This window comes from Hydractinia symbiolongicarpus, chromosome 15, assembly GCF_029227915.1.
Source record: "Hydractinia symbiolongicarpus strain clone_291-10 chromosome 15, HSymV2.1, whole genome shotgun sequence".
Lineage (NCBI taxonomy): Eukaryota > Metazoa > Cnidaria > Hydrozoa > Anthoathecata > Hydractiniidae > Hydractinia > Hydractinia symbiolongicarpus.
The window spans coordinates 9,292,946-9,317,245 of NC_079889.1; the positions used below are offsets into that span (position 1 = coordinate 9,292,946).

General features: G+C 33.9%; 1 protein-coding gene across 2 annotated transcripts; it reads left to right on the plus strand.

The window, feature by feature from the left end:
- Nucleotides 1-20,842, plus strand: LOC130628743 (nck-associated protein 1 homolog). Of its 2 annotated transcripts, XM_057441738.1 has the most exons (33): nucleotides 1-155; nucleotides 239-343; nucleotides 1,086-1,181; nucleotides 1,505-1,561; nucleotides 2,521-2,663; nucleotides 2,769-2,925; nucleotides 7,341-7,412; nucleotides 7,517-7,565; nucleotides 7,951-8,107; nucleotides 8,715-8,771; nucleotides 8,916-9,012; nucleotides 9,282-9,400; nucleotides 9,651-9,691; nucleotides 9,864-9,955; nucleotides 10,054-10,135; nucleotides 10,285-10,343; nucleotides 10,476-10,621; nucleotides 10,781-10,843; nucleotides 11,168-11,237; nucleotides 13,521-13,640; nucleotides 13,892-14,373; nucleotides 14,587-14,714; nucleotides 15,115-15,212; nucleotides 15,464-15,554; nucleotides 15,918-16,000; nucleotides 16,771-16,848; nucleotides 17,049-17,130; nucleotides 17,512-17,552; nucleotides 17,812-17,881; nucleotides 18,277-18,386; nucleotides 18,968-19,072; nucleotides 19,507-19,599; nucleotides 19,693-20,842. In XM_057441738.1, the coding sequence occupies exons 1-33, from the start codon at nucleotides 51-53 to the stop codon at nucleotides 19,756-19,758; spliced, it is 3,414 nt and encodes a 1,137-aa protein (XP_057297721.1). In that variant the 5' UTR covers nucleotides 1-50; the 3' UTR covers nucleotides 19,759-20,842. The 2 variants fall into 2 exon arrangements, with proteins under 2 accessions (XP_057297721.1, XP_057297722.1); XM_057441739.1 differs by lacking the exons at nucleotides 18,968-19,072; nucleotides 19,507-19,599; nucleotides 19,693-20,842 and adding an exon at nucleotides 18,606-18,956.
- Nucleotides 20,843-24,300: the final 3,458 nt, after the last annotated feature.

Consider the following 24,300-nt stretch of genomic DNA (forward strand, 5'->3'; position numbering starts at 1 on the left):
AAAGTAAAAAACAAAGCATGTAAATATTTTTGTCGGTAAACAAGTTTACAATGGATAGAGGAATGACTTCTGCAGAGCAGAAGCTTGCCGAGAAGCTTACTATTCTCAATAATCGAGGGCTAGGCATGTTGACCAGAATTTACAACATTAAAAAGGTGATACAATTTTAGATTTTTTAAAAAAATTAGTTTTTCTTGATGCGCTATTAAATGGCTCAATTTGTCAATATTTAATTTAGGCATGTTCTGACCCAAAATCAAGACCAGCTTTTTTAAATGACAAGTCAATAGAGTCAGCTTTAAAAACGATTGTAAGAAAATTTCCAGTGATGGAAAATTCTAAGGTATGTGGTTAAATCAAATATTATTTAGGGCTTCTATAATTTGCAAGCATGTAAGAATGAAGTGTATCTTTTTGGCTACATTTCATTTTAATAAATCTGAAATCTGGTTCAAAATTAGGACACTTGCAACATTATGAAATGCAAAATTTTGCCAGCGTCTTCAACCCCTAAAGGTACCATTAACTTTGTACACATGTAAATTACAATTGAATTATACACCAGGCTGATTTTAATACTAGACAATACTGTACTTCCTTTTTTCTTTGTTTTCTGCATGTTTGCGCCACCTCTGAACTGTTTGTTTCATTACAACACTGTAATATTTTTTTTAAAAAAGTCACCTTAAACGAACAAAAAATATGAAGAAAAAAAACTGGTAACCAGAATTTTTAAATGTCATGGTATGTCGTGGCAGATCTTCTTTCTCTATCTAAAAGTGAAGGTTAAGAATTAAAAAATTATATCCTATATAATTAAAAACAGGTAAAATTATAGAGATCCTGGCAGATTCCAAAAATGAAACAAGCATATGTACAAAGTGAAATCCTATAATTTGGTTTAAGTTTTAAGGAGGTAGTTAAAGCAGTGTTTATCCATTTCAACTTTCCTTCTGGTGAACATAACCCTATAAATGCTAGTTTTAATCACATTTGTGGTCAAAGGTTTGCAGTTTTTTAAATGTTACATCCTATTGTAAATGGTAGAAGTTATGCAATATTGTTTTTAAAATTTTGTTTTACAGGCGACAATTATGCAACCAGTTATGCAGATGCATGTTGACATTGTGAAGGGATTGTCAAATTATTATTTCACTTTTGTAGATGTCATGATTTTCAAGGTAACATTTTTAAGTTTTTGTATTAATTCTCTTAATTCAATAGGGCTTAACGAAAAAGAATCTACAGATTGTTTTTTTGTGGCTTAAAAATTCTTCCGTACCACAAAGGCAATGTGGCATAATTCTTTTAATTTATGTTGAAATTTCAAAGCACTATAGTTTAGCCAACGGTGGCAGCCATTATCCCTTTGGGCTCTAAAATCTTGAGAAACAAAGTTATTAAAAAAAAAGAAACACTGATTTATATTCACAGTGTAATTCAAGACTGTGTTTTTGTCAATTGTTAGTTTGTAAAGAAATGTTTTTCTCCTGGTCTTATTTAGGATCATGTGTCAGAACTTCTGACCTCCATTGATGCAAGCTTTGTTCACTTTGATATTGTAAGTCTATATTAAAGTTAAGGCAACCCTTACGTTAACTATTTTGACCTTGTGTTATAGTTATTTTTCCTGTATGGTATAAAAAGCTGTACAACAATTCTAAAATTTTATTTTTGACTCCTGACATGAAATGCAGTAACTAAGTAGCTATTTTATTAAAAATTAATTATGCTTTTGGTTGATAGGAATTTATGTGACTAACTTGTGGTATATCTTTGCAACACTTATCTTTTCTGCGTGTAAGGCAGCCCTCACAAATGAAAAAAAAATTGAAAAAAAAGCAAAACCAAGGTGTAATAACTTTGGGAGTAAAAGAGTAAAGATAATGGACCCACAATCATTCCAAAAACATTTTCTGTCATATTGTGTATTTTTATACTATACACATTACAAGTTTTTCCTTTTGTAATCAGAATATCTCGTGTTTCCTTTATTTGTGACCATCATTTTTAGTTATTTGTCAACTTTAGATACTTTAACGTATCTCGAAACATTAACAAATTTTTCAAATGTACTATATATATGTCTTGTTTATACAACCAATGTTGTATCAGTTGAAAGTTCCCTTCAATAGTGCATTAGGAGTTGACCTTCACCAATTTAAAGAAGAAGCAATATAAATTTAATTCATTATCTGTTTGTTTTCGTTTTTTTATTGTCCACAACCTTTTTTTAAATTTGAAATATCGGAAGGCATTACAAGTTCACTACAGATTTTTAAACTTGGTCAACTCAATACTTTTCTGTCATCTTTTAAAATCCTTTACAACATTTTAATTTTGAATTGTGTATCAAGTAAACAATAATGAAAAAGCAAAAAATTATGAAGTTCAATGTTTTATAAATTATAAGAAAGGAGTGTGCATCCACAAAGTTGTACTTGGAGTGCTTTTTGATTTTTATGTAACATAGTTTGCTCTTTTTGTCTTCCCTTTCTGCTTATAAATCTTATTCTTTAGACACTCAATTTTGAATTGACAAAAGCATACTTTGAACTGGTGACAACTTATGCATTTGTTTTTGCCTTAATCGCAAAAGTAGATGATCGCAAAGCTGTATTGAGTTTGTTTAATCACGCTTTTGACATGCAAAAGGGGCATGGGTAAGAAACAATCTATGTCAATATTAATAGTTATTAAATAGAGCCAATCGAATGAGAAAAAGTTGTTTTCTATTATTGTGTAAAATAGTTTACTTCTTGTTCTAGAGAACACAATTTTCCACGATTGGGACAGATGATAATTGATTTTGAGCATCCATTTCGTAAACTTTCTGAGGAGTTTACTCCACATGCTCAGCGGATTGGAATTGCACTAAACTCGTTAAACATGTTATACAAAAGACGGAACTTAGGTGGAGAGCAGGTAAATGCTTTACTTTTTGTTGTTTTGTTCCCTTCTGCCTCTACTGCTTTTCAAGAAATTAATCATGTTCAACGAAGATTAAGATATTTTTTAAAATTAATAACAAAAAAACACTGAGCCAATACAGGGTGACCACTCCTCCTTAAATTCCTTACATAACCTTAGAAAAAGAAAATCTCCTTAAAAGTACTTAAATATACTTAAAAAAATTGAAATTTTAGCTATTCTCCTTAATTTCTCCTTAATTCTTTTTTTTTCTAATTGTAACTTTTTTGGAAATGTGTTCATGGATTGTTTGTCACCAGTAAAATAAGACATATTTCTCTGTTACCCGGAATCCATATTTTCTATCTTTCAGGACATAATTTACCTTAAGGGAAGAAATTTTCGCGGGAAGAAAATTTCGCGGTTTTCGCGGTTTTTGGAAAAAACCGCGAAATTTTCTTCCCGCGAAAATTTTAAAAATTCACCGACCGCGAAATTAAATTCCCGCGAAATTTTTCGAAATTTGTTGACCGCGAAATTAAATTCTCGCGAAAATTTTTGATTTTATTTGCATTGGAATTATAAATTCAGTGAAAACTGAGAATGGAGAAATGGCATATACATAAAAGTATCTTTTCTAACATAAGAGATGCTCTAAGAATTACAATAATCAATAAAACTTTCATTAATCAATCAGAGTCAATCGTGATAATCTTTTCCGTTTTCTTCTTGCCATCTCGCCTTTTAGTAGTTGTTTTAATGCTAATGGTCTTGCTAAAAAAACTTCGGATATCTTTCTGATTGCTCGCTTCATCTTTGGACTTGCTCTTCTTCGATTGGGATGAAGTGGAAGGTAAATTGATGCTTTCCTCGGTCACATTATTAGGTTGTAAAAAGGATCCCAGATTTTCCTCATTCTTGGGTTCAATGTACAATTCCTCTATAAGTTGTTTATATTTTTCCATCAACAGAAGGTTAATACAAATACCAGCAATTTTCACTGTGATTTTACATGGAATCTCCATACCGCCTTGAACGATGGGAGAGCGTCTATAATGTTCACTTGTAAGCTTGGCATTAACGATTGCTCCTCTATCCATGAAAAATTTTGTAACACGCGAGATCTCTCGTGGAAGATGACCAACTGCATTTGTATCTCCTATTTCGCAAACCTTGATCGCGAAACGATCAAAGGGATTTCCAAACTCGTGATGACATTCTAGAAATTGTTCTCTCTGAGGATTCCAAAAGCTTTTATAATAATGGTATCCTCTTACTGCTGCTGAAAATTCGAAAACTTTACTGTACGCCATCTTACAGTGACAGTAACTTTCTTCTGTACTTTCTTGTTTCCTTCTTGTCTCAATAAGTTTGTCCTCATTGTTTGACTCTCTTTTACTTCAGTCTCCTTTACTTCAGCGAGTAAGGGGTTTCCCCCTCAAACAATAGGATAAACACGCGGGAAAATTGTTGTCTGGAAAATTTTTCTTTTCGAATGTTCATTTATTTGCTCTCCCGAAACAAAAAAAAACCATTGAAAGTTTTTAATAGAAATTCGTCTCGTTTTGGATATATAGAAATGGTCTATTAAACCACAAATTTTGTATATTTGTATTGTTCATCGATCAAAATATCTTTCACTCGTGTTCTTGAGTTTGGGTGATAAACTGACACATGTAAACAAACGCGTTCATGTGAAAAAGACAAAACAAGACGAAAGAAAAATGTCAAGTTCAGGTAACACTACTTTTTATTATTAACTTTCATATTGTAATACTTACTTTTTAAGCAAAAATCTTCCGAGTTTAAAGCCTTGTTAGAATTATTAAAATTCTAAAGCAGTTGATATTTATTTGATACAAATGTAATACCCAGATATCCCTTTAATTTTTCAGAATCGTCGCGTAACTTGCAGAGAGAATCAGGTTTAGGACCGTTAGATTTCCAAGCTGCTGCCCAAGCCGCATCTACTCCTCGAAAGACCAACAGAAAGTCCTACCAAAAATGGTCAAACGAAGACAGATTTAATATCGGCAAATATGCTGCAATCCACGGCCCCGCTGCTGCTACGAGGAAATTTTCATCAAGAAGCCAACCATTGAACGAAAGTACTGTTAGAGGGTGGTGTAAACTGTATCAAGACGAGGTAAAAAAGGCGAGTAAGGAGAAGCGTTCTGTCGGACGTGAGTTGGCAGTTCTCAGAAGAGGTCGACCACTTTTACTAGGAACTTTGGACCAAATGGTCCAAAAATTTCTACTGGCGGTGCGAAACAGAGGGGGGATAATTACGTCTGCCATTGCGGTATCAGTTGCCAAAGCTCTAATTGCACGAAACCCACAGTTAAATTTAGCACACATCGATCTCGATTCGTCATCTTGGGCTAAGAGCTTATTTCAAAGAATGGGGTTTGTAAAACGCATGAAAACAACAGGAAAGGTCGAAATACCCGAAGGAGCGAAAAAAGAAGCACAACTACTCTATTTGCATGATATCGTATCCCTTGTCGAAGAACATAACATTCCAGACAGTCTCGTAATGAATTTGGACCAAACTCCACTCAAGTACGTACCAAGCGGCAACCATACATTGGCCAAAAAAGGCACAAAGTCTATCGGAATCGCAGGCTCATCTGATAAACGTTGCATAACAGCTACCTTTGTGGTCACATTGGATGGAAGCTTCCTACCAATCCAACTTATTTACGGCGGAAAGACTACCCAAAGTCTCCCAAGATTCAAATTCCCTGATTCATTTAGCTTGAGTGTTAACCCAAAACACTTCAGTAATACAGCAGAATCAATAAAAGTTATCGATGAGGTTATTCTACCATATGTCAAGGCTCAGCGAGAAGCACTGGGAAAGCCAGACCAAGCAGCTCTCTTGGTATTCGATGTGTTTCGTGGCCAAATCACCGACGAAGTCACGTCTCACTTAACACGAAATAACATATTTTTCATCATGGTACCCAACAATATGACCCATCTATTCCAGCCGCTGGATTTAACAGTAAACGGCCATTGCAAGAAATTCATGAAAAGCAAGTTTTCTGATTGGTACACACAACAGGTTCAGAACGCCCTTGATGCTGGAGTAAAAGTGGAAAACATCAACATTGAGTTCAAACTAACGACTATGAAACCATTACATGCAAGTTGGATTGTGGACTACTACAATCACATCGCCTCAGTAGCTGGTGTTGATGTTATTGTTAAAGGTTGGAAAATTGCTGGAATTTATGATGCGATAAAGAAAGGAAAGTTGAATCTACCAAGCGTCGACCCGTTTAATGAGATAGCGCCGTTGGCTATGTCACCGGATGAGATTGCTAACCAGCCCAGCTTCATCGAAGTATCGGACGAGATACGGGAAGGATACGTAAACGAAATCGTAGAAAATGATGAAGATGACGACGACAATGATGATGATGCAGAATGGGGGTTCGAAGAAGACTTTGATAGAAACGCATTTGACTTCATTATCGATGATGAATGTAACGAGTAATTAACAATTTAGAAAGACTATTTTTTCTCGACCGCGAAAATTATATTTTTTTCTCGACCGCGAAATTAAATTCCGCGAAAAAAATCGTTTTGATCAACCGCGAAATTAAATTCCCGCGAAAATTTCTTCCCTTAAGGTATATGTATATTTGTATAATATGTATAATTTTCTTATCATAGAACATAGTATGTAACATTTAAGATAGACAACTAAAATTGGTTTTCTCCTTAATTATCCTTATTTTTTTATTCTTTATCCTTAAAAAATGTCAAAATATCTCCTTACTTTTGTTCTCATTTAATTAGTGGTCACAATTATTAGTATTTATCTACGTTATTTAAAAATTTTTGCACACACAAATGTGCATAATTTATTTCCTCCAACATTTTGTGTAACGCATTGTAAAAGGATAGAAAAATCATGAGAGATAAGGTATGGGAAGGAGCTTACTGATAATAGATTTCATAACTTTAAAAGTTAAAGTTTATTTTTTATAGAGTCTAGAGTGGTCAGAACTCCCCCTTACAAAATTAACCCCACCACCTTTAAACCAGAATCCCATGTAAAATGCTAAAAGTTAAGTTCAACCACCGAAACTATTACAGAGAAGTTGATAAGTTGCATATGTCTTAAAAAGTGACTTTTTTATGAAGTGGCTTGAATTCGCCCTTAAATGCAGCCATTTGTAGCATAAGAGTTCGCCCTTATATGCACGCAGCCATTTGTAGCATAAGAATTTGAAGCATAGCAATTTATATATTTAAATTTGAGGTTTCTATTTCCTAGATCATTGTCTTAAATCGCACCTAAAATAAATTACTCCCACCTTTATTTCCAATTCATCAACCTCAAATTTGGCTTAACCTTTGTCTAAGGTGGCAAAAGAGGAGAGCAGAATATAAGTAGTACAAGTCTATTTTTTATATAGATGAGGCAAGCTCAATTGTTAAGCTTAACGAACATGCCACAACAAATGTTGAGTCCTGCACTCAGTGAAACGGTAACATTATTACATTGTTTTAAACAATTTTGTGCATAAGCTGAATTTGAAAGTTTACTTTTTCAATGTTTTTCTGATGTTTTAATTAAGACGTTATTTTCCAGGTGCCTTGTGAATATGTCTCATTAGAAGAAATGACTCGCTGGATTCTCAGTGAGTATTTCCCGTAATAATCTCTGCAATAACTGGTCCATGCCAATTTAAGTTTATCAATTATCTATAGGTTTAGAAAAATGGAAAACTTTTAAATTATAATTAATTCAAGACTTCGTAGTGACTATTACGAAATAATAAGTCAGCCTACTACTCTGACCCAAAAATATTTATACTTAAATTCATTTCTAAAATATCTATCACAGACCATCTTTCTATTAATTTTAGAAAAATGAAAATTTTATAAAAAACCGCAAAATGTGAGAGTAACTATAGTTTGCTTGTCAGTTGGCTAATCAGTTTTTAAATAGATAATTATTATCCTTGATAGTGGTTTTATTTTTTCCAGCAGAAAATAATTTATTATCATATTCTTTCATACTAGTAACATGCACATTATGTCCAAGCCAGATTACTGCAGTCGCCACAACATTGGAAATATGGAGAATGTGTTTGCAAGACGGCTACTGCATTACAATATTTCGAGATGAAGTTTTATACATGCATAAAGAATTACAACTGTTGTTTGAATCAATGAAAGGGTAAAGCCCCTAAAAATGTTTACTTTTTTTTCTGTGTAGTAATTTTATACTTTCATTATTTTTTATTTTATTTATTGGACAACACTGCTATTAGCAATTGAGTTTTCAAAATGTACAAACTTATTCGGGTGATGCTGTTGGAGCCTATTGTGTTTACTGCAATTACTAGCAAGTGAATCAGTGCATATGATGAACCAGTAAAACTTAAGATGGAGAGAACAAATTGAAATGTGGAAGTGAAATAAAGTGAATTAAAATAAATCATTCAAATTTATTTACCATTGCTTTATTAAAAGCATCGTACTCGATACAAAGAGGAGATGATTTTGTTGTTATTTGATGTGCATTTAATTTGACTTGAGACAAATTTTGATTGAAATGTTGTCTTGATGATATTTAAGTTTTTTTACATAGAAATTTTAGTAGATCTGAGAAGTATCTTGACATTAATTTTATGGAAAAAGTCAAATAGTCAAAACAATAAATGTACAATCAGATCACCCAAAACTAATTATTCTTTCAAATTGAGGCAGTATATTTAGTTCTGCTACTTGTTGTCACCTATTCAGTCGAAAATAATCTGTAAGCATTGTAATTAAATTTGTAGGCAATCAAAAAGGTCTAAAGAAGTTCAAGACTGTTTGGTTCACTCATTACAGACCAGGTAAGCCAATCATGATGGGTAGAGTATGCACAAATTTCTTGTTTAATACAGTGTGATGTGTACGGGACAGAAAATGTTTTTTTTTTAATTATGAGACCAATTATAACTAATCTGATGTTTATTGTACTTTTCTACTTTTTAAAGTGCTGCATTTCACAGAGAAAGAAGGAAATATTTACTCACAGCTATGGAAGAAATTATTTCCATTGTGAGTGACCAACCTGGTTTGCTTGGTCCAAAGGTGTGATGTAATTTTTTCTCCTAGTATGCAACAATGGGATTAATATCTATTTTTAGCTGGGAAGTGATCAGTATATAAGGTGGATTCCTGCTCTATGAAAATCCACCTTAATAACCAATATCTAGAATAGTTGAAAGGTTCACCCTGGCTAAAAGTAATGTGTTAATAGTGAAAAATTATAATGATGTAATGTGTTCTGTCAGTCTGTCTACTATTGATTTTTATTTATGTAAAACAGATCAGGGATGTCCAGGCAATATATTTTCTAGGTTCTTATTGCTTTACTGGCTCTATCACATGCTCGTGATGAAATTCACTGGTTGGTTCGTCATAAATATCACACTCCTCCAAAAGGAAAGAAAGTGGCAGCTGAGGATTTTGAAGATGTGTGAGTGTTGCAGAATTCAAAATAAACCTGTTTCTATTCAGATACAATACTATGCCATTGCACGATGGAAGGGTAGAATTAAGAATTAAGATGTTTGTGATTTTATTTTATTGTAGTTTAATATTTACTTAGAGCTGAATCACACTAAAAAAGTCAGAAAGAAAACAAAGTCACAAACCTGTTTCTAATACCAACGTACTTGTAGAAAAGTTTTAGATGGTTGTGACAAATGCTATTCTGATATTTTTAGGCGATTACCTAAATTACTTCACAGTGTATTAGAATTAAGAGGTAAGTGAGTTTTCAATATCTAGATTAATTTGGTGGAACAAATATTAAGTATTACAGTTGTAATTTAGTAAACAGATACGTCTTCCCTCACAACTGTAATTGAATTATAAGTGATGTGGTGCTGCTATTTTTATGCTGTGTCATTTTCTTTACATAAATTTTATTACTTCAGGGTTATTTAAAAAGTATTCACAAGTTGTACAAAGATATTTTATACAATATCTTTCTGGATTTGATGTTGCCTTGTTAAAAACAATAATACAGGTTTGTATTATGATATCATGGAGGTTGGATAATTTTATAATGTAATGCAGGATGTTTTCACTTTCGGCATTGGATTTGAGTATCGTGTTGTGTTTTAGAGAATATCAGTTTGTCCAGAAGATATATGTATGATTATGACCGACTTTGTTGAAGTTCTTTCGTCAGTTTCCGTCAAACAAGGTAAGCAACATGGACATGCTTTTATTGTCTTGATGTATTTATTTGTTAATAAAGGGATGGGATAATTATTTTTTTTTGTGGTTTCAATGAAAGTAACGTGATATTCAGGCCTTAATGTGTGTATTTTTTTCTAAATTTTGTTTTTTTAGTCGAAGCTGGTGAAAACATAGATTTCCGATCTGTTAGACTAGACTGGATGAGACTTCAGGTAATCTTAGAGTATATATTAACTTAGAGAATATTCAAGTTTTTATCGTAAGTGCTTCAAAAATTGATGAGAGGTTTTAATATTTTTCAAGTATAAATTCTAAAAAGATTATCATTCATGCACTTTCTCTAGGCTTACACAAGTGTTCGAGGATCTGTCCCTGAATTAAAAGAGAATCGTGAGTTAGCTGTCCTGATGAACACAATTGTCATGCATACTAAACTTGTGGATATTCAGGACAATATCTTAAACGATGTATCAGATTTGTCGATTCTATGGTAAGAAGTAGCAATTCTTTTGTGTTTGTTAAAATGAATAAATCATTAAAAAGTCACATTGTACACTTTCATTTTTTGATTCACTTGCTAAGAAGAAGTTTCACAGTGTTCGTGTTGATGTTTCCTCATCACAACAACGTTTTCTTTTTTACATTTTAGTTTCTATCCGAGTTTTTTCGAGCAGAGCTTTTTAAGCTGTTTAGAAAATCCTGTCATGATGAGGTAATATTATTTTGGGCGAGTTGAAAAAGATTTGGATTACATTTTTACATTTTGAGTTTGATTTTTGTCTAATGTCTTATTTTGTCTTTATCTGGAATGTTATCACTGTAAAATTCCTTTGAAAATCTTGTCATAGATTTTGGAGCCTTTTGAAGCGAGCGACTCTGATCAATGATCAGCTGCACAACCATACTTTCCAGGATATTTTATTCCTTATTAACTAGTGGTGGCCGGATCTTTTACAAGCCTGATATCGCATACCTCAATTTTTCACGTATTGTGTATTATACGAAAAAATATGTCATTTCTTTTATATTTTTGCAGGTATTCAATTGCGTATCCACTTGCTTGCACTCACTTCTTAAATTGCACACACGAACTGTGTCCTGAAGAGGTAATTGATAATTATTTAAGGCCTTGACTAAATATTTCCATTCTTGTTCAGATTACAGAACTTCTAATCACCACAACATTTTCCTAGTGTCGCTCTTTACCAACTGTATGTTGTATGGATGTAAATTATAAACTTCCATAAGCTTTTAAAGAAGGTTTTTAAGTATTATTCCTGAGTGTTTTACTTGGATAAATTCAAAAATGGCAAATAAGAATCCTGCTATTCCAGATATCAAATAGCAGATCGTTTCGTGATACAAGAAAAATTTAGTAGAGAAAGAATGCTTTTAAAGAGTTTATTTATAAAAAAAGTTTTTTTCTGGTGCAGAAAATAGTTCCAGTGTGTACGGCATGCTCGATTTTTACAAGCTCGTGAGCTTGTATTAAAACGCAAATGTGTCCTACAAGAATGGAAATTTTTGCCTCTCTGAGCACCGACACGGGAGTCGTCGTGTGTTCGAATCTTATCTTGGTAACTATTTTTACTTTTTTTTTCTTTTTTCTTTTTTAAAAAGATAAGACAAGTGTTCAAAACACTTGTTTAACTAACTAGTAAATAAAGGTGTTTCCACCAAACTTTTTAAAAGTGAATGTAGGCAGAATTAACTGAATTAATGAATTTCGCAAATTTTGGGGTTTGTGGGTTTGTGGTCTTTCTTCTTCCTGTCAGTCGGTTCACCCAAGACGGACCCATCGAAAATTAAAAGTTCGAGGAATTTTCCGTTCAGGAAGATCTCACAAATCAATTTTAAAAAATAAGTGTGTAACAAATATTATTGCGTATCTGAATAGTAAAATATGTCGTGTCTAACTTCGTAACAAAAATCCCAATTTGATAGACAGCTTTTTGTAAACTTTATTCGCGAGGTTGTTTGCGTGTATCATACGTCTTGTTTTTCTTCACATTGTGAAAAGAAATTCTATGCAAGACAGCAATGTAATATATGTATTTTAGCAATATATTTCGAAGTATTACTTCATCATCTGGCTATAAGTAAAAGTATATAAACAGTAAAACTGCTAAATAAAAAGTATTTAACCACATATCAAAATCTACCAACCTACGCTATACATAAGTAAAAAGGTATTAAATGATTCGCATGGAATACTGCCTTTTTGTGCTCTTGCATACGAAAACGCGAAAGAATGAAAAACATCTGGTACTAAAAGAGGAGGAAAAGATAGTCCACATGCTGAACGAACTGAAAGAAAGAATAAAATAACGGACATGCAAATCATACACAGAGGCGAGAATATAACATCAACGTGGTATAGGAAAGCTAGTGACACAGGATTAACAATGAACTTCCATTCGCTAGCTCCCATAAAGTATAAACAATCCGTAGTAACCGGTCTGGTGTATAGAATTCATTATGCATGTGGTACCTGGGAGAATTTTCATTAAAGTCTCCTGAACGTAAAATCTCTTCTTGAGAATAACCAGTACCCTCCATCGTTTTTCGAAGAAATTATCGAGAAGACCCTGGAAAAGATCTACCGACTGAAGCCACCTACGGTAGGAGAAAATAACGACGATGAAGCAGAGAGAAAACTTGTTTTTATTCAATATCAAGGGAAGGTGACGGAGAAATTTAAACGCTCGTTAAAACGCATCAATGCGCCATGCAAAATTGTCTCTACAAGTGAGAAAATAGAATAAGTTCTACTATCATTAAAATCACCTGTGGCGAAGCCTATGCAGAGCGGTTTAGTGTACAAAATAACGTGTTCACGATGTCTATCGTGTTATGTGGCAACCTGTATCAAAGAGCATAAATATACTGCCGTGGGACGTCATTTCAAGACATGTAATGTGGAGCTATCAATCAATCATTCAGAAATAATGGCAAAATCGATTAAGTCGGAATATGATTTAATGACACTGGAGGTACTTTTCATTCAGGGAATAAAACCTAAAATAAACACAAAGGACGAGTTTAAAAGCCGAATTAGTAATAAAAGTTTAATTATGACTTTTCCCTCATTTAATACCTTTTACTTGTGTATAGTGTAGGTAGATGTTGATATGTGATGTGAATACTTTTTATTTAGCAGTTTTACTGTTTATATGCTTTTACTTATAGCCTGATGATAAAGTAATACTTCGAAATATATTGCTAAAATAAATATATTACATTGTTGTCTTGCATAGTATGTTGGCAAAATTTTGCACCATGTTTTTTACCAAATAAAATAAATTCTGCTGTTTTTTTCTAAGCAAATTTCCGTAAAATGAAAAATCTCACTCGTACAATATTATATACAAATGATGATTTTTTTTCAGCGACATCCGATCGGAGATCGAAGCTTGTCTGCAGTAAACTCATTTCTAGATGCAATTGCATTCAAAGCAACTCATTACATTAGTCAACTGTGCGAGGAACATCTCAGACTTTCTCGTCAGGTTGGTGATATTAAATATACATGCTATATGAAACTGCTGTAGTCAAAAGCAGGCAAAGTATTTAATAAAAGTGTTTTTAACAAGGCTGAATTTTTTGAAAATTATAGAATGAGTATGATCATGTAATAGTTGGTTAGTAATAAAAAAACTATCAAACTCTTCCAATTTTCTTTTACACCACTGTTTTTTGTAGTAGTGCTTATATGAGGTGACAAGGTGAACAAGTAGAATTTTCCTTGTTTATCTTGCAGCTAGATCCTGGCACAGCCGTTAACTTTCACACTATAACAGAAGAGTCTCGCTCCAAAAAAGAACGACCACGTCCCATACCTCCAAAACCAGGTCAAGAAAGTCAAAAGAAATCAGTGGAAACGAAAAAACCAATCGATTCGAAATATCAAGGCCAAGTAAATCTTCTTCAAGCCATTACACATTGCAAAGATTTAACTGTCTGGGAGCACGTGTTCTCTCCGAGAGAGTACCTCGTATCGCACTTGGAAGAATTCTTTAGCAAAACCATATTTCGGTTGTTAAATTACAACGAAGCAACACACGAAATAGCTAGACCCTCAGCCTTGTTAAGGGATGTACGTTCGTACATCACTTCGTTGCATAGGCTGGAAGAGTTAGTGAATGTGGACATGGGAAGAATCTTTAATGCAACGCTCCTACAGCAAACACAAAATTGTGATAACTCTGGTGGACCCACTCTAACTAGTACATACACGTTCTGGTAAGTTGATTTGCTTTAACATCTGTTGTGTGTCTAGTAAGCGCAAGTATAATGTTTTGTTTCCTCTACAGTTGATTGATACCTGTATAAACAATAAAGAGGATGTTTGGATTACACTTCAATAACTTTTTTCGTAGACTTTGCGTTTAAAATGATTTCAAATTACTAGAAGTTAAAAGTGTGTCTGTGGTATGACTTGTTAATTGTGTTCAGGTATAATGACATTCTGCTGAAACGCATCTTTATGTCTGGTGGTGTTGTATATTCACCAGCTCGGCAATCATTTGTAAGTCGAACAAAAGCTGGCTTCCCTCGAGTAGAAGACTATACTGATGTCTCAGGTGCGGAAATCAGTACTAATTTTGGTTTGATTCTCATAAAGATGTTAAATCTTTCGACTGAATAAAAGGATTTCTCCTTTCAAGTTCATAGAGCCTCGGAAGGCCTTTAAGTTGGCATTGAAATTGTTCTTCGTGCAATTGATAACCGTTACAATACACCTAAGCCACTAAACAAAATTTATTTTCTACAAATACAAAAATTTACTGCATTTTTTTTTTAAAAAATCACTAGTTTTATCCAGCAAAAGTGGCAAGCAGGACGTGTTTAAAAAATACAGCTTTATTTTTATATATTTTAGTCTACTTTGTAGTTTAAGCCTTTTTTGAACATTTTATACTTATTGCATATTATTTTTTTAATTTTTTTTAACTCTTTTTTTAACTCTTTATTTAATGGTAGAAATGCGAGCTCTTGCAGAGTTGCTAGGTGCGTATGGCGTGCGTCATTTCTCAAGAAAGTTAGTGCAGAGATTGATAGCTGAAGTTGACGAATTAAAGGTATCTTATCTCAATATCTTCATTTCCTTGTAGTTGCTCTATTCCTATTTTGACTACTTTATCCTGAATTGCCAAACGAGTTCAAACACTGTAAAGAACTGATTAGACAGAGAAAACATCTTGTTTGAATATTCAACTATCCTTGAAGTTTAAAAAGTTGATAAACATGAATCGCTCATCTGCCACATTGTGTTTTTGTCATAAATTATCAGTGTGTTACTATACTGCTTAATTACGAAAACATCTTTTAGAAACTTGTGTTGGTCAACAAAGACATTCTGGCGATCATTTGTGAAGCACCACTAAAGTATGACTTGCACGAAGTTATTAAAAGAATGAGAGGTAAAAAGGAAACCCTGTGTGTTTGTCAACCCTTCTGTCAGTTTATCTGTCGAGTTATTAATTCTCGACTCGTTGTCTATCGATATTTGACTCATCCGTGAAGTCATACATCAATTTATGTATCAATTTATTCTTCAATTTAGCCATTTAGCCAAACATGTTGAACCATCTTAAACCGTATCTTTGGAAGAGGGTAGTATTTTAGGTGTCGTTTTCAGGGGGAGGCAAGACTAACCTTACCATTCCATTGAATTCAAGGAAGCACAAGTGGTATGACTGTGAAAGCTTGACACAGTAACTGACCAAAATGAATAAAAGTATTTGATATCTAAAAAATAAATGCTGACCTTCTTATTTTTTTAGGTTTTGATGAGCTCATTATTCGAACGACAACAATTGGAATCTTTTTAACGTTTCGAAAGATGTTGGCTGTTGGTCTTCGAGACGTAAGTTTGTTAACTATTGTGCTAAGTCTTCAATATGATTACATTTTAGACAAACGACGTTGCGTTTTATTTGTGTATATTCATTTCCTTTACTACATCAGTAATATGAAAAAGCTTCGCAGTGGCAGTAGCTGTTATATGAAGCTTCTTAAAGTAGGACAATTGAATCAATATGGAATTTGACATGACAACATCAGAAGTTTTTAAATGTCAGTATAAGTTAAAAATGGTGACCCTTAGTGTTAACAGACCGTCATGATTAATCGATGAAACCCTGAACGCTAATCATAGTGTCATGGAAGCGGTTAAAGTTTTAATTTTGGTGTAAAAGGGTTTAAACCTAAAGGGAAGGTGGGGACGAGAAACAAATCTATAATGGGTATTTTTCTCAAAAAGGATTTTTCTTTGGTTTAAGTAAAGTCTATTTTCTAAGCTATGAAGCACGCTGATGAAATGTGCAGGGTGCTAATGAAATGCTGTAACGTAATTTGTTTTTTTCGTATTTTTCCATAGCGTAACAAAAAGAAGTGATATGCAACTTAGCACAGCTTGTACAACTTGGTTTAGCCTGTATAAAATTGTATCTCAGCCTTCAGCTCGGCCTGGTGTTGCGTATAAAATAAACCTTTTTTACGCTTTCCCTCCATGGCGTTCGTTTTTGCAACATATTGTATACTATTTTGTATATTTTCATACAATTCGTACAAAAATCTTTTTTTTTTTTTTTGCTTTAATTGTTGATCTAGACGGTTTGATGTATATTTTTACAGGTTTTACCAAGGCGTGTTCCCTACCTAATGTACGTACTGGCTGATTTCAAAGAAAATAACACAAGAAATGAATCTACTGTAAGTACAGCTTGTTATATTTTTGACATCTAAAAGTGACAAAATTATGACATTTTTGGGTTGTGACCAAAAGTTTTACACATCTTATGAAAAAGAGATATATCACATGTTGTCTTAGAGTACATAGCATAAAAAATTGTTCTGATCGAAAGCATGCTACGTAATTCTCCATTCTTTTATGTTAGTTTCTTATTTTATAGCTTACACATGAAATGGCACAAGCAGCTGGTATCGATTCCGAGTTTGACGCCGAACTGTATCATGCTTTAAGAAACAGTAAAGGTACGTGCACATTAATGTTTTTATTTATTTTTTTTATTATTTTTATTATTTATTTTATTAATTTAATACATTTAATAGTCTCAGAGTTGAGATCCACAATGTTATATTTCATTGACCCTGCACCTCCTAGTTTAAATGTACTTTGTACGGGTAAAAAATCAAAAAGAGAAAAATCTCACTATAAAGGGGACTAATAAGAAATATGAAAAAGTCTATATATGATATATAATGATACGTATTTTAAAATGTCTTCTCAAATGTTTTTGCACAAAGAAGGTCCCCTAAACCTTCTTTGTGGACACACAGAATCAATTGTGGTTTGAATCGACTGTTGTAAACTGTTACTGTGGAAGTAGCCAACGAATTGTCTCTTTTTTTTAGAAAAAAATGACGAGGATGGCTTGATTTGGACGTTGTTACTTGTAAGTAACACTTTTGAACCTATATAATCATGAACTTTCTATCACACTCACAGCCGTAGATACTATCGAACAAACATAGCTTGAGAATTCCTGAAAATGCAACCTTGAATATAGGTTTCTGTTACATTTTGAAAAGAGTTTACTACTGATTTCTATAAGACTAAAGACTACGTCAATTTATCTTAATGTTGTGATATTCCATTCTCTGGTCATTTTCCAACCAGCATTGCACGATGTTTGTTATTTTTTTGTATGTCAGGCGTTCTGGGCGGTATCACTATCAGCATTATCGTTCAAAGATAACAGCGAGTACAATTCTTTACTCGAAGGTTAGTGAAGTTCTTATTGCTGTGTGTTTTTTGTGTTGCTATGTTCAAGCCGGTCGTTCTACATTTATAAAGGAACGCCAGTGTCAGTGATCATTTTCTACGTTTTATGAGTGGAAAAGACAGGGTTCACAGCCAGTCCTAGGATTCGTCACAGATTGTAAATGAAATCTCATAGAATTTTTTGATTATGTGAGGCAAATGAAATTAGATTCTGGATTGTGTTAAAGCCACACACGATTGCTTCCAATTTATCACAGAAGGTTGTGAATTTTCAATTACTTTTGTTCTATGCTCTGTCTAAAAACACTAAAAAAAAGACCTCCCGTCTATTTTTAGAAGGAGTACTTAGCAACAAAAATTTTTTGTTACAGTCTCTCTATATGATTTTTCTTTAGCTCATGAAAATAATGCACATTGTATGGCGGTCGCAATGAATCTTCTTCCACAAGCTTTGTTTACAATAACCAACGAGAACGTTCAAGACAAAATGAAAGTCTTTCTGCAGGTATTTTTATGCAACTTGTTTATGCTTGTGTACGTCCAGAAAAATATAATAATGATGTTCAGTCGGAGTGTCGGAGTGTCGCCCTTTCTGTGCTGCAGATCATTATTACATATTTGTTAATAGCAGTTAGTGGACGTGCTTAAATTTTGAGCGACAAGTTATACAGCTTGTGAGCAATAATCAAAAACGCTCATGCATGACTTTTTACTCAATAATAAGGGATCTTGGGTTATCCATAATTGCTGCAAATATTAAACAAGCGATAATGTATGGGGTTGGCGATTTAAATGACGACTGATTCTTTGGTGATTGTCCCTTTACCTAGGTAATGCTGCTTCTATCAAGGTAATGTTGCCTTTATCAAGGTAAAGTTGTGATAAAAATTAAGGCACGTCGTTGTTTACAAGTCTTGTTTCTGCCCTATTTCTTAAAACGTTACGTTACTTATCGCGGTACTAAAATAGAACCTATCCTGTAATCAATTTATTTGGAAAAGAAATCCGTCCCAACTATGTAGTGCAAAGTAGATTGTCTCAATGAAGCCATTGTCTCAAGAACTCTACAACTTCTTCTGTATTTAGATTGCTTCGTCTGGTCTGTTGAAGTTAGGATTAGATGCAGGCTCAAGTACCAGCAAAGAAATGAATCCTAGGCAACGATCTTCAGCGTACATTCTTCTGGATTTGGTGAGTTCTGTATACCACTCTAGTCATATATTCGTATCTTACTCCGTCCACAGTTGCATTGCAGGGAAGACCGTGTCTAAAATTGACGCTTCTAATGCTATTACGGCTTGCAGATTTATGGTTTTTCTTCAATGTTTAGCAAATTTAATTCTTCTTTATTATTTATCATTTCTATATAAACAAGAACACATTTCTGTGTAAACTAGTGAGATCAACGGTGTGTTTTTAAAGCTGTGTTCCAAGATAACGAATTACAATGTAGCTACCACAGAGTAGTTGAAAATAATAATTTTCACGTAACTATGCAGGTTGCAAAGTTAATCCATTACTTGTTGTGTGATGCTTGATGATGTAGGTCAACATGCGGGCGGGTTTATGTGATACAGACGTTAGATTTAGCATGTTTGTTAGATTTCGTGAAACATGCTTTTTAGATTGTGAAAGAGTCAACTTACATGTCTCAAGACGAATTGGATGTGTGTTTTCCTTACACCCTAATCCGCGAAGCATATAATCAAACGTATAAGGTATACGATACGCTGGAAGTTAGGTTGATCGTGTCTTAACAATTTTTATTTTTCTGTTTTTTTGTTTTTTTAACGGTCGTGTTTTTTTTTTAGAAACAACGCAGCCACAATTCGAAGCGCGGAGACTCGAGCAGTCAAGAACAAGAAATGGCGAGTTAACGGCTCACTATAACTGTACTATAAATTCTCCACCTGTGATGGGTATTATCAAGAAAGAGCCTAATGAGTAGAAAATCATTCGACACAAAACGTCAAAGCAATTTGCACCGAACTATAGAAGAAATGATTATGAAAATTTGGAAAAACATTTTCAACTATTTAAACAATCGCTATAATGTCATGTTAGATATTTGCCATTTCCAAACTGTACGTCTTATGTACGTCATACAAGTCGTATGTTTGTCGTATGTACATCGATGTCCAGTGGCTTATCTTTCTTTTTTATTACTATTTTCTTTTTTATAAGACATTTCTTTTTCATATAACCCTGAAAATTTTCATTAATTTAAAAGAAAGTTTTGCGAGAATCTCTAGAGCCAAGCCCTAATTTAAACCCTCAAAGTTACAAATCAAACTTAATCTTTTTAGTATAGCCAGTCAGTTTGTTGTAACTTTAAGAATAATTACGAACCTTTTTTTTTGTTAGCATCTTTTTGCTTCGCATCTTAAATAACACATAATTTTGCAAAAAGTTGTGCCTTAAGTTTAAATTAAGCTTGATTTACACTTGGTAAATAGTATGAAATTTAATTGTTTTAGTGTTCCGGCTAGTATAACACTGATTTTGCACTCCTCCGTAATGATGTTAGCTTCCGTTCGGCAATTTCTTTGTTGCTTAGGGCTGCCTGTTTATTTTAACACGTAATTGGACACACTCTTTCCTGTAGTCTGTGAAAGTTTTTTCAAAATAATGCACATTGTAGGCCGCCCACTCTAAATAAATTGTTTATAGTCTTTGTCTTAATTTTTATATTTTTATATGTTTATGTTGTGCTTGGTTATTTTTTGTATTGTTCTACCGTTGATGTGTGGAATGATGGTTGCATTAGTTCATAGTTGTGGGAGCTAGGGTGTCACGGTTTTTTTTTAATTCATTCTCCTCAAGAATAACATGTACTGATTAATAGTATACATAAGCATAGCAATCTCCTAAATAATAGATTTTTTTGCACTCCAAATAACGGAGAAATTATATGTGCAACAGTCTGTAAAATGTTAGAAATATATCATCCAAGAATGCGTATTAGTGTGCTTTCAGCTTTCATCAAAACCACTTTTAGCTGCGCGGGTATAGAACGTATAGTTATTTGTATTGACAACATAACAAAGAAGATATTTTCAACGAAAGTTAATTTAAATAAAAGTTAATAATCTACCAAAAAATTGCTACACCGAACAACAACAAAATATGCTGAACATACAATCTAGGGCTCCTTGCCTAACATTACGGTCGCAGTGTCGGATGGAAAACAATATACACCGGTGTTATCTATTCATTGCTTAGCACCCAGGTGCTGTAAAAATTCTTTTTGAATCTTGTAGGATTTATTTATTGGCCAGAGTAATCACTGTTGAGCATTTTTGACTGCTATGCAACAATCTGAAACCTTTCAGCATGCACAACACGAATGCGGAGACAAATGATGGGGTTTAAGTTATCAAAAGCAGTAGCGAAAGCTATTTTAAGCTTGGATTTGAAACTGCAAGTAATTTGTTGTCATAAAGTTATAACTGAAAATTATTACCCGTTGTGTTTCAGGTTATGTACTGCAAAAGCAAAAATGAAACAGATTAAAAAAATAATACTTTGTCTGTTTCACTTTCCTCGCGTCTAATTCCGCTTCTTCCGTGTGTCAACCAAGCATAACTGTCGACTATTTTGTTACCAACTTTTTTACCGACGACGTCCTATCCCGTTTTGGTTGCTCTCACATTTCGGGACGCTAAATTTCATTATGGCGGAAGTGAAGTGGTTGGTTTTTTTTGTTGGAGCGAATTGATCATTTGATCGGCTCAACGCTGCTCATGCTTTACCTCTAGCTACCTCTTATTACCATGCTCTTCAGTTCACAAACTAATTTCCATTCCGTAAGAAGATGATTTTTTGTTACCAAATGCTTTTTTGTGTGTAGCTAGCTGCTAGCTAGCTACAGTAAGAAAAATGTTTTGTGATTCTGTCTGACAGAATACACATCCTTACTGACAAAAAGGACAATAGCGACAAAGTGGTTATTAGTTTTATTTTATGGATTGTAACAAAAAAAGATCGACAAGGAATTCTGTTCTTTTCGCAAAAATGACTGCTAGAAATCAATCCTGAATACATATTTGTGAAATATTACACTTGTATACAATAACAAAAAATTGTTTACGCTATTTAAAGGTTATGGTAACAAGGAACAGGGTAACGGGACAATCTGTATATAGCTATACCCCAAAATTTTGTGGTCTAATGTGATAGATATATAGATCATAGTAGTGCATATTTTACATGGCTGGCCTCACAAATATTGAGACATTACCCTGTCTATTATTTCCAGAAAGGAACATGGCTTGTTTAGGAGTCCTAGAGCATTTAAGGCCTATTTTGGGCTACGCACAACCAATTAGGGTGTATGCTTTGACAACTCTGTGCAACATGCCCACACAGTGTGCCATCTTCCCAATTTCCCTCCCATGGCTTTGGTTAACAGGAGGGGGGAGGGCTATGGTAACATTCACTCTCCCAAATTGAATTGATGCCAAGAAGGGGGAATCGATCCCTAGTCTCCCGCACAAAGTGTGAGAGTTATAACCACTAAGCTACAGTGAAACATATTGCCTCTTGCTGGGCTTGATCCTGGGTACCAGCGATTCTGGGGTGGCAGCAAATATCAATGACCACAGGAATGTATGTATTATACATTTATGCATTATATACTGTATGTATTATGCATAGCTAGCTATCTGGCTGTTTATAGCGGGCTATGGGCTGTCAGCATACAATTATCTGTTAATGGCTGTCAAACTTCTGACCCGTATGATTTCGGCTTTTTTTCCCTCAACTTTGTAATCTTTGTTCATAGGGTAGGGTTGATGTGGTGCTTTCCCCACCATCTAGCGTATTTTTACTTTAAAGCAGTAACAATGTCATGATTGCATCTTTAACCTGACTGAGATTCTCATCAGGATGCTTTTTGAATGTGTCTACTGATACATCAGTGAAATCTTTGATTTTTTTCAGCCAGTAATTTCCATGTCCATGCTACATAGCTACAGAAGGTTTGCGAGTTCTTTCTGATTGTTGTTAGCAATTTTTTTACTTTATTTTTCCTTGTTTCTCTAACCAGATTGGCTTGATTAAAACTATTTATCAGTCTTCATTTTTTGCTTATCCACATGTAGCTTGTCAAACTACTAAAACTGTTGGTAATACATACTGTCAAAAATAATGTATTTTTGATATATTGCTGCTTCTAAAAATACCCCAGGGTGACCCAAAGCAGTATCGCCATATGGCTTAATCGCCAATTGCTCCTGGTTTACCCCGAATCAGTCCGTAATAATCTGACACGGTTGCCTGGTCTAATTCTACCCACCCACCCAGGCACTTTTTCTTTATAATTGATTAATCAAGGAACTAGTGTACGTGGTACGTACAATTAAATGTTCCAACCCGACAAAAGAAGATGAAACTTTGCCACATAGCTTGCTTCGTGGCGCCGTAGATTAGTGGTTATAGCTCTCGTACTCTGTGCGGGAGACCGGGGTTCGATTCCTCTTGACGGCGATTCAACATGGGCGAGTGAATGTTACCATAGCCCTGGGTTAACCCAAGCCATGTGAGGGAAATTGGGAAGATGGCACAATGTGTGGGCCGTTGGATGTTGCCGGGAGTTGTCTAGTAGAGCGCGGGCTCTAATTGGGTCTGCGTAGCTCAAAATGAGCATTAAATACTCTAGGACTCTCCATCTACGCCATGGCCCCTCCTGGAAATAATAGACAGGGTATATCCCTCGATATTTGTGAGGCTAGCCATGTAAAATATGCACATCTATCTATCTCATGTTTTGTATAATATCAATAACTAAGCACTATATTGTTTATGACCTTCTGCCAACTAATTATTTTTTATTTCCTCATTTTTTTAGCCTTGTTACCCTGTTCCTGAAACAGAGTTAATTCTGCATGACATAGGGAAAAGTGCAGGGTTTTTAACTTTGAGTCTTAGTCTGATTTCATTTCACTGATATATATTTGAGAGGTTCCCGTAAAATTATATTGTTGTTATATTTGTTCACTTGATTATCTATATATAGTATCTGCAAAACAGAAAATATTTTTTAGCCTAAAAATGTGGTAGAGGCACATCCAATAAATTTGTGCCTCTTCAGAAGTATACTATAATGGGTGTAGGATCTCTGAAATTCTATTGAAAATTTATATCTGCCTTATTAGGAATTTGAGAAAAATATAGATACTTCTCAATTAGCAAAAAAAAAGCTTTTCAGCTTTCAATTTCTTCATTACCTATTATTCTCTGATACTCTCTAATAATTCACATTTTACATGGTAGGTATATATAAAAACAAAAAAAGAATGATTTTCTAATAATTTTGCATGTACTGGCTGTACATTTCTGATAAATTGGTACAGTGCATTTGATATGGTCGCCAATGTTTTTTGCTGCATAAGTGTGTCAATAGGCACTTACAAACAATT

Bases quoted from the DNA above. Each gene is read 5' to 3' on its own strand.
- LOC130628743 (XM_057441738.1), top strand. From the start codon at position 51: ATGGATAGAGGAATGACTTCTGCAGAGCAGAAGCTTGCCGAGAAGCTT. The intron at 9,956-10,053 runs GTTTGTATTATG...GTTGTGTTTTAG, and splicing joins TGTTAAAAACAATAATACAG to AGAATATCAGTTTGTCCAGA. The intron at 19,073-19,506 runs GTGAGTTCTGTA...CATGCTTTTTAG, and splicing joins CGTACATTCTTCTGGATTTG to ATTGTGAAAGAGTCAACTTA.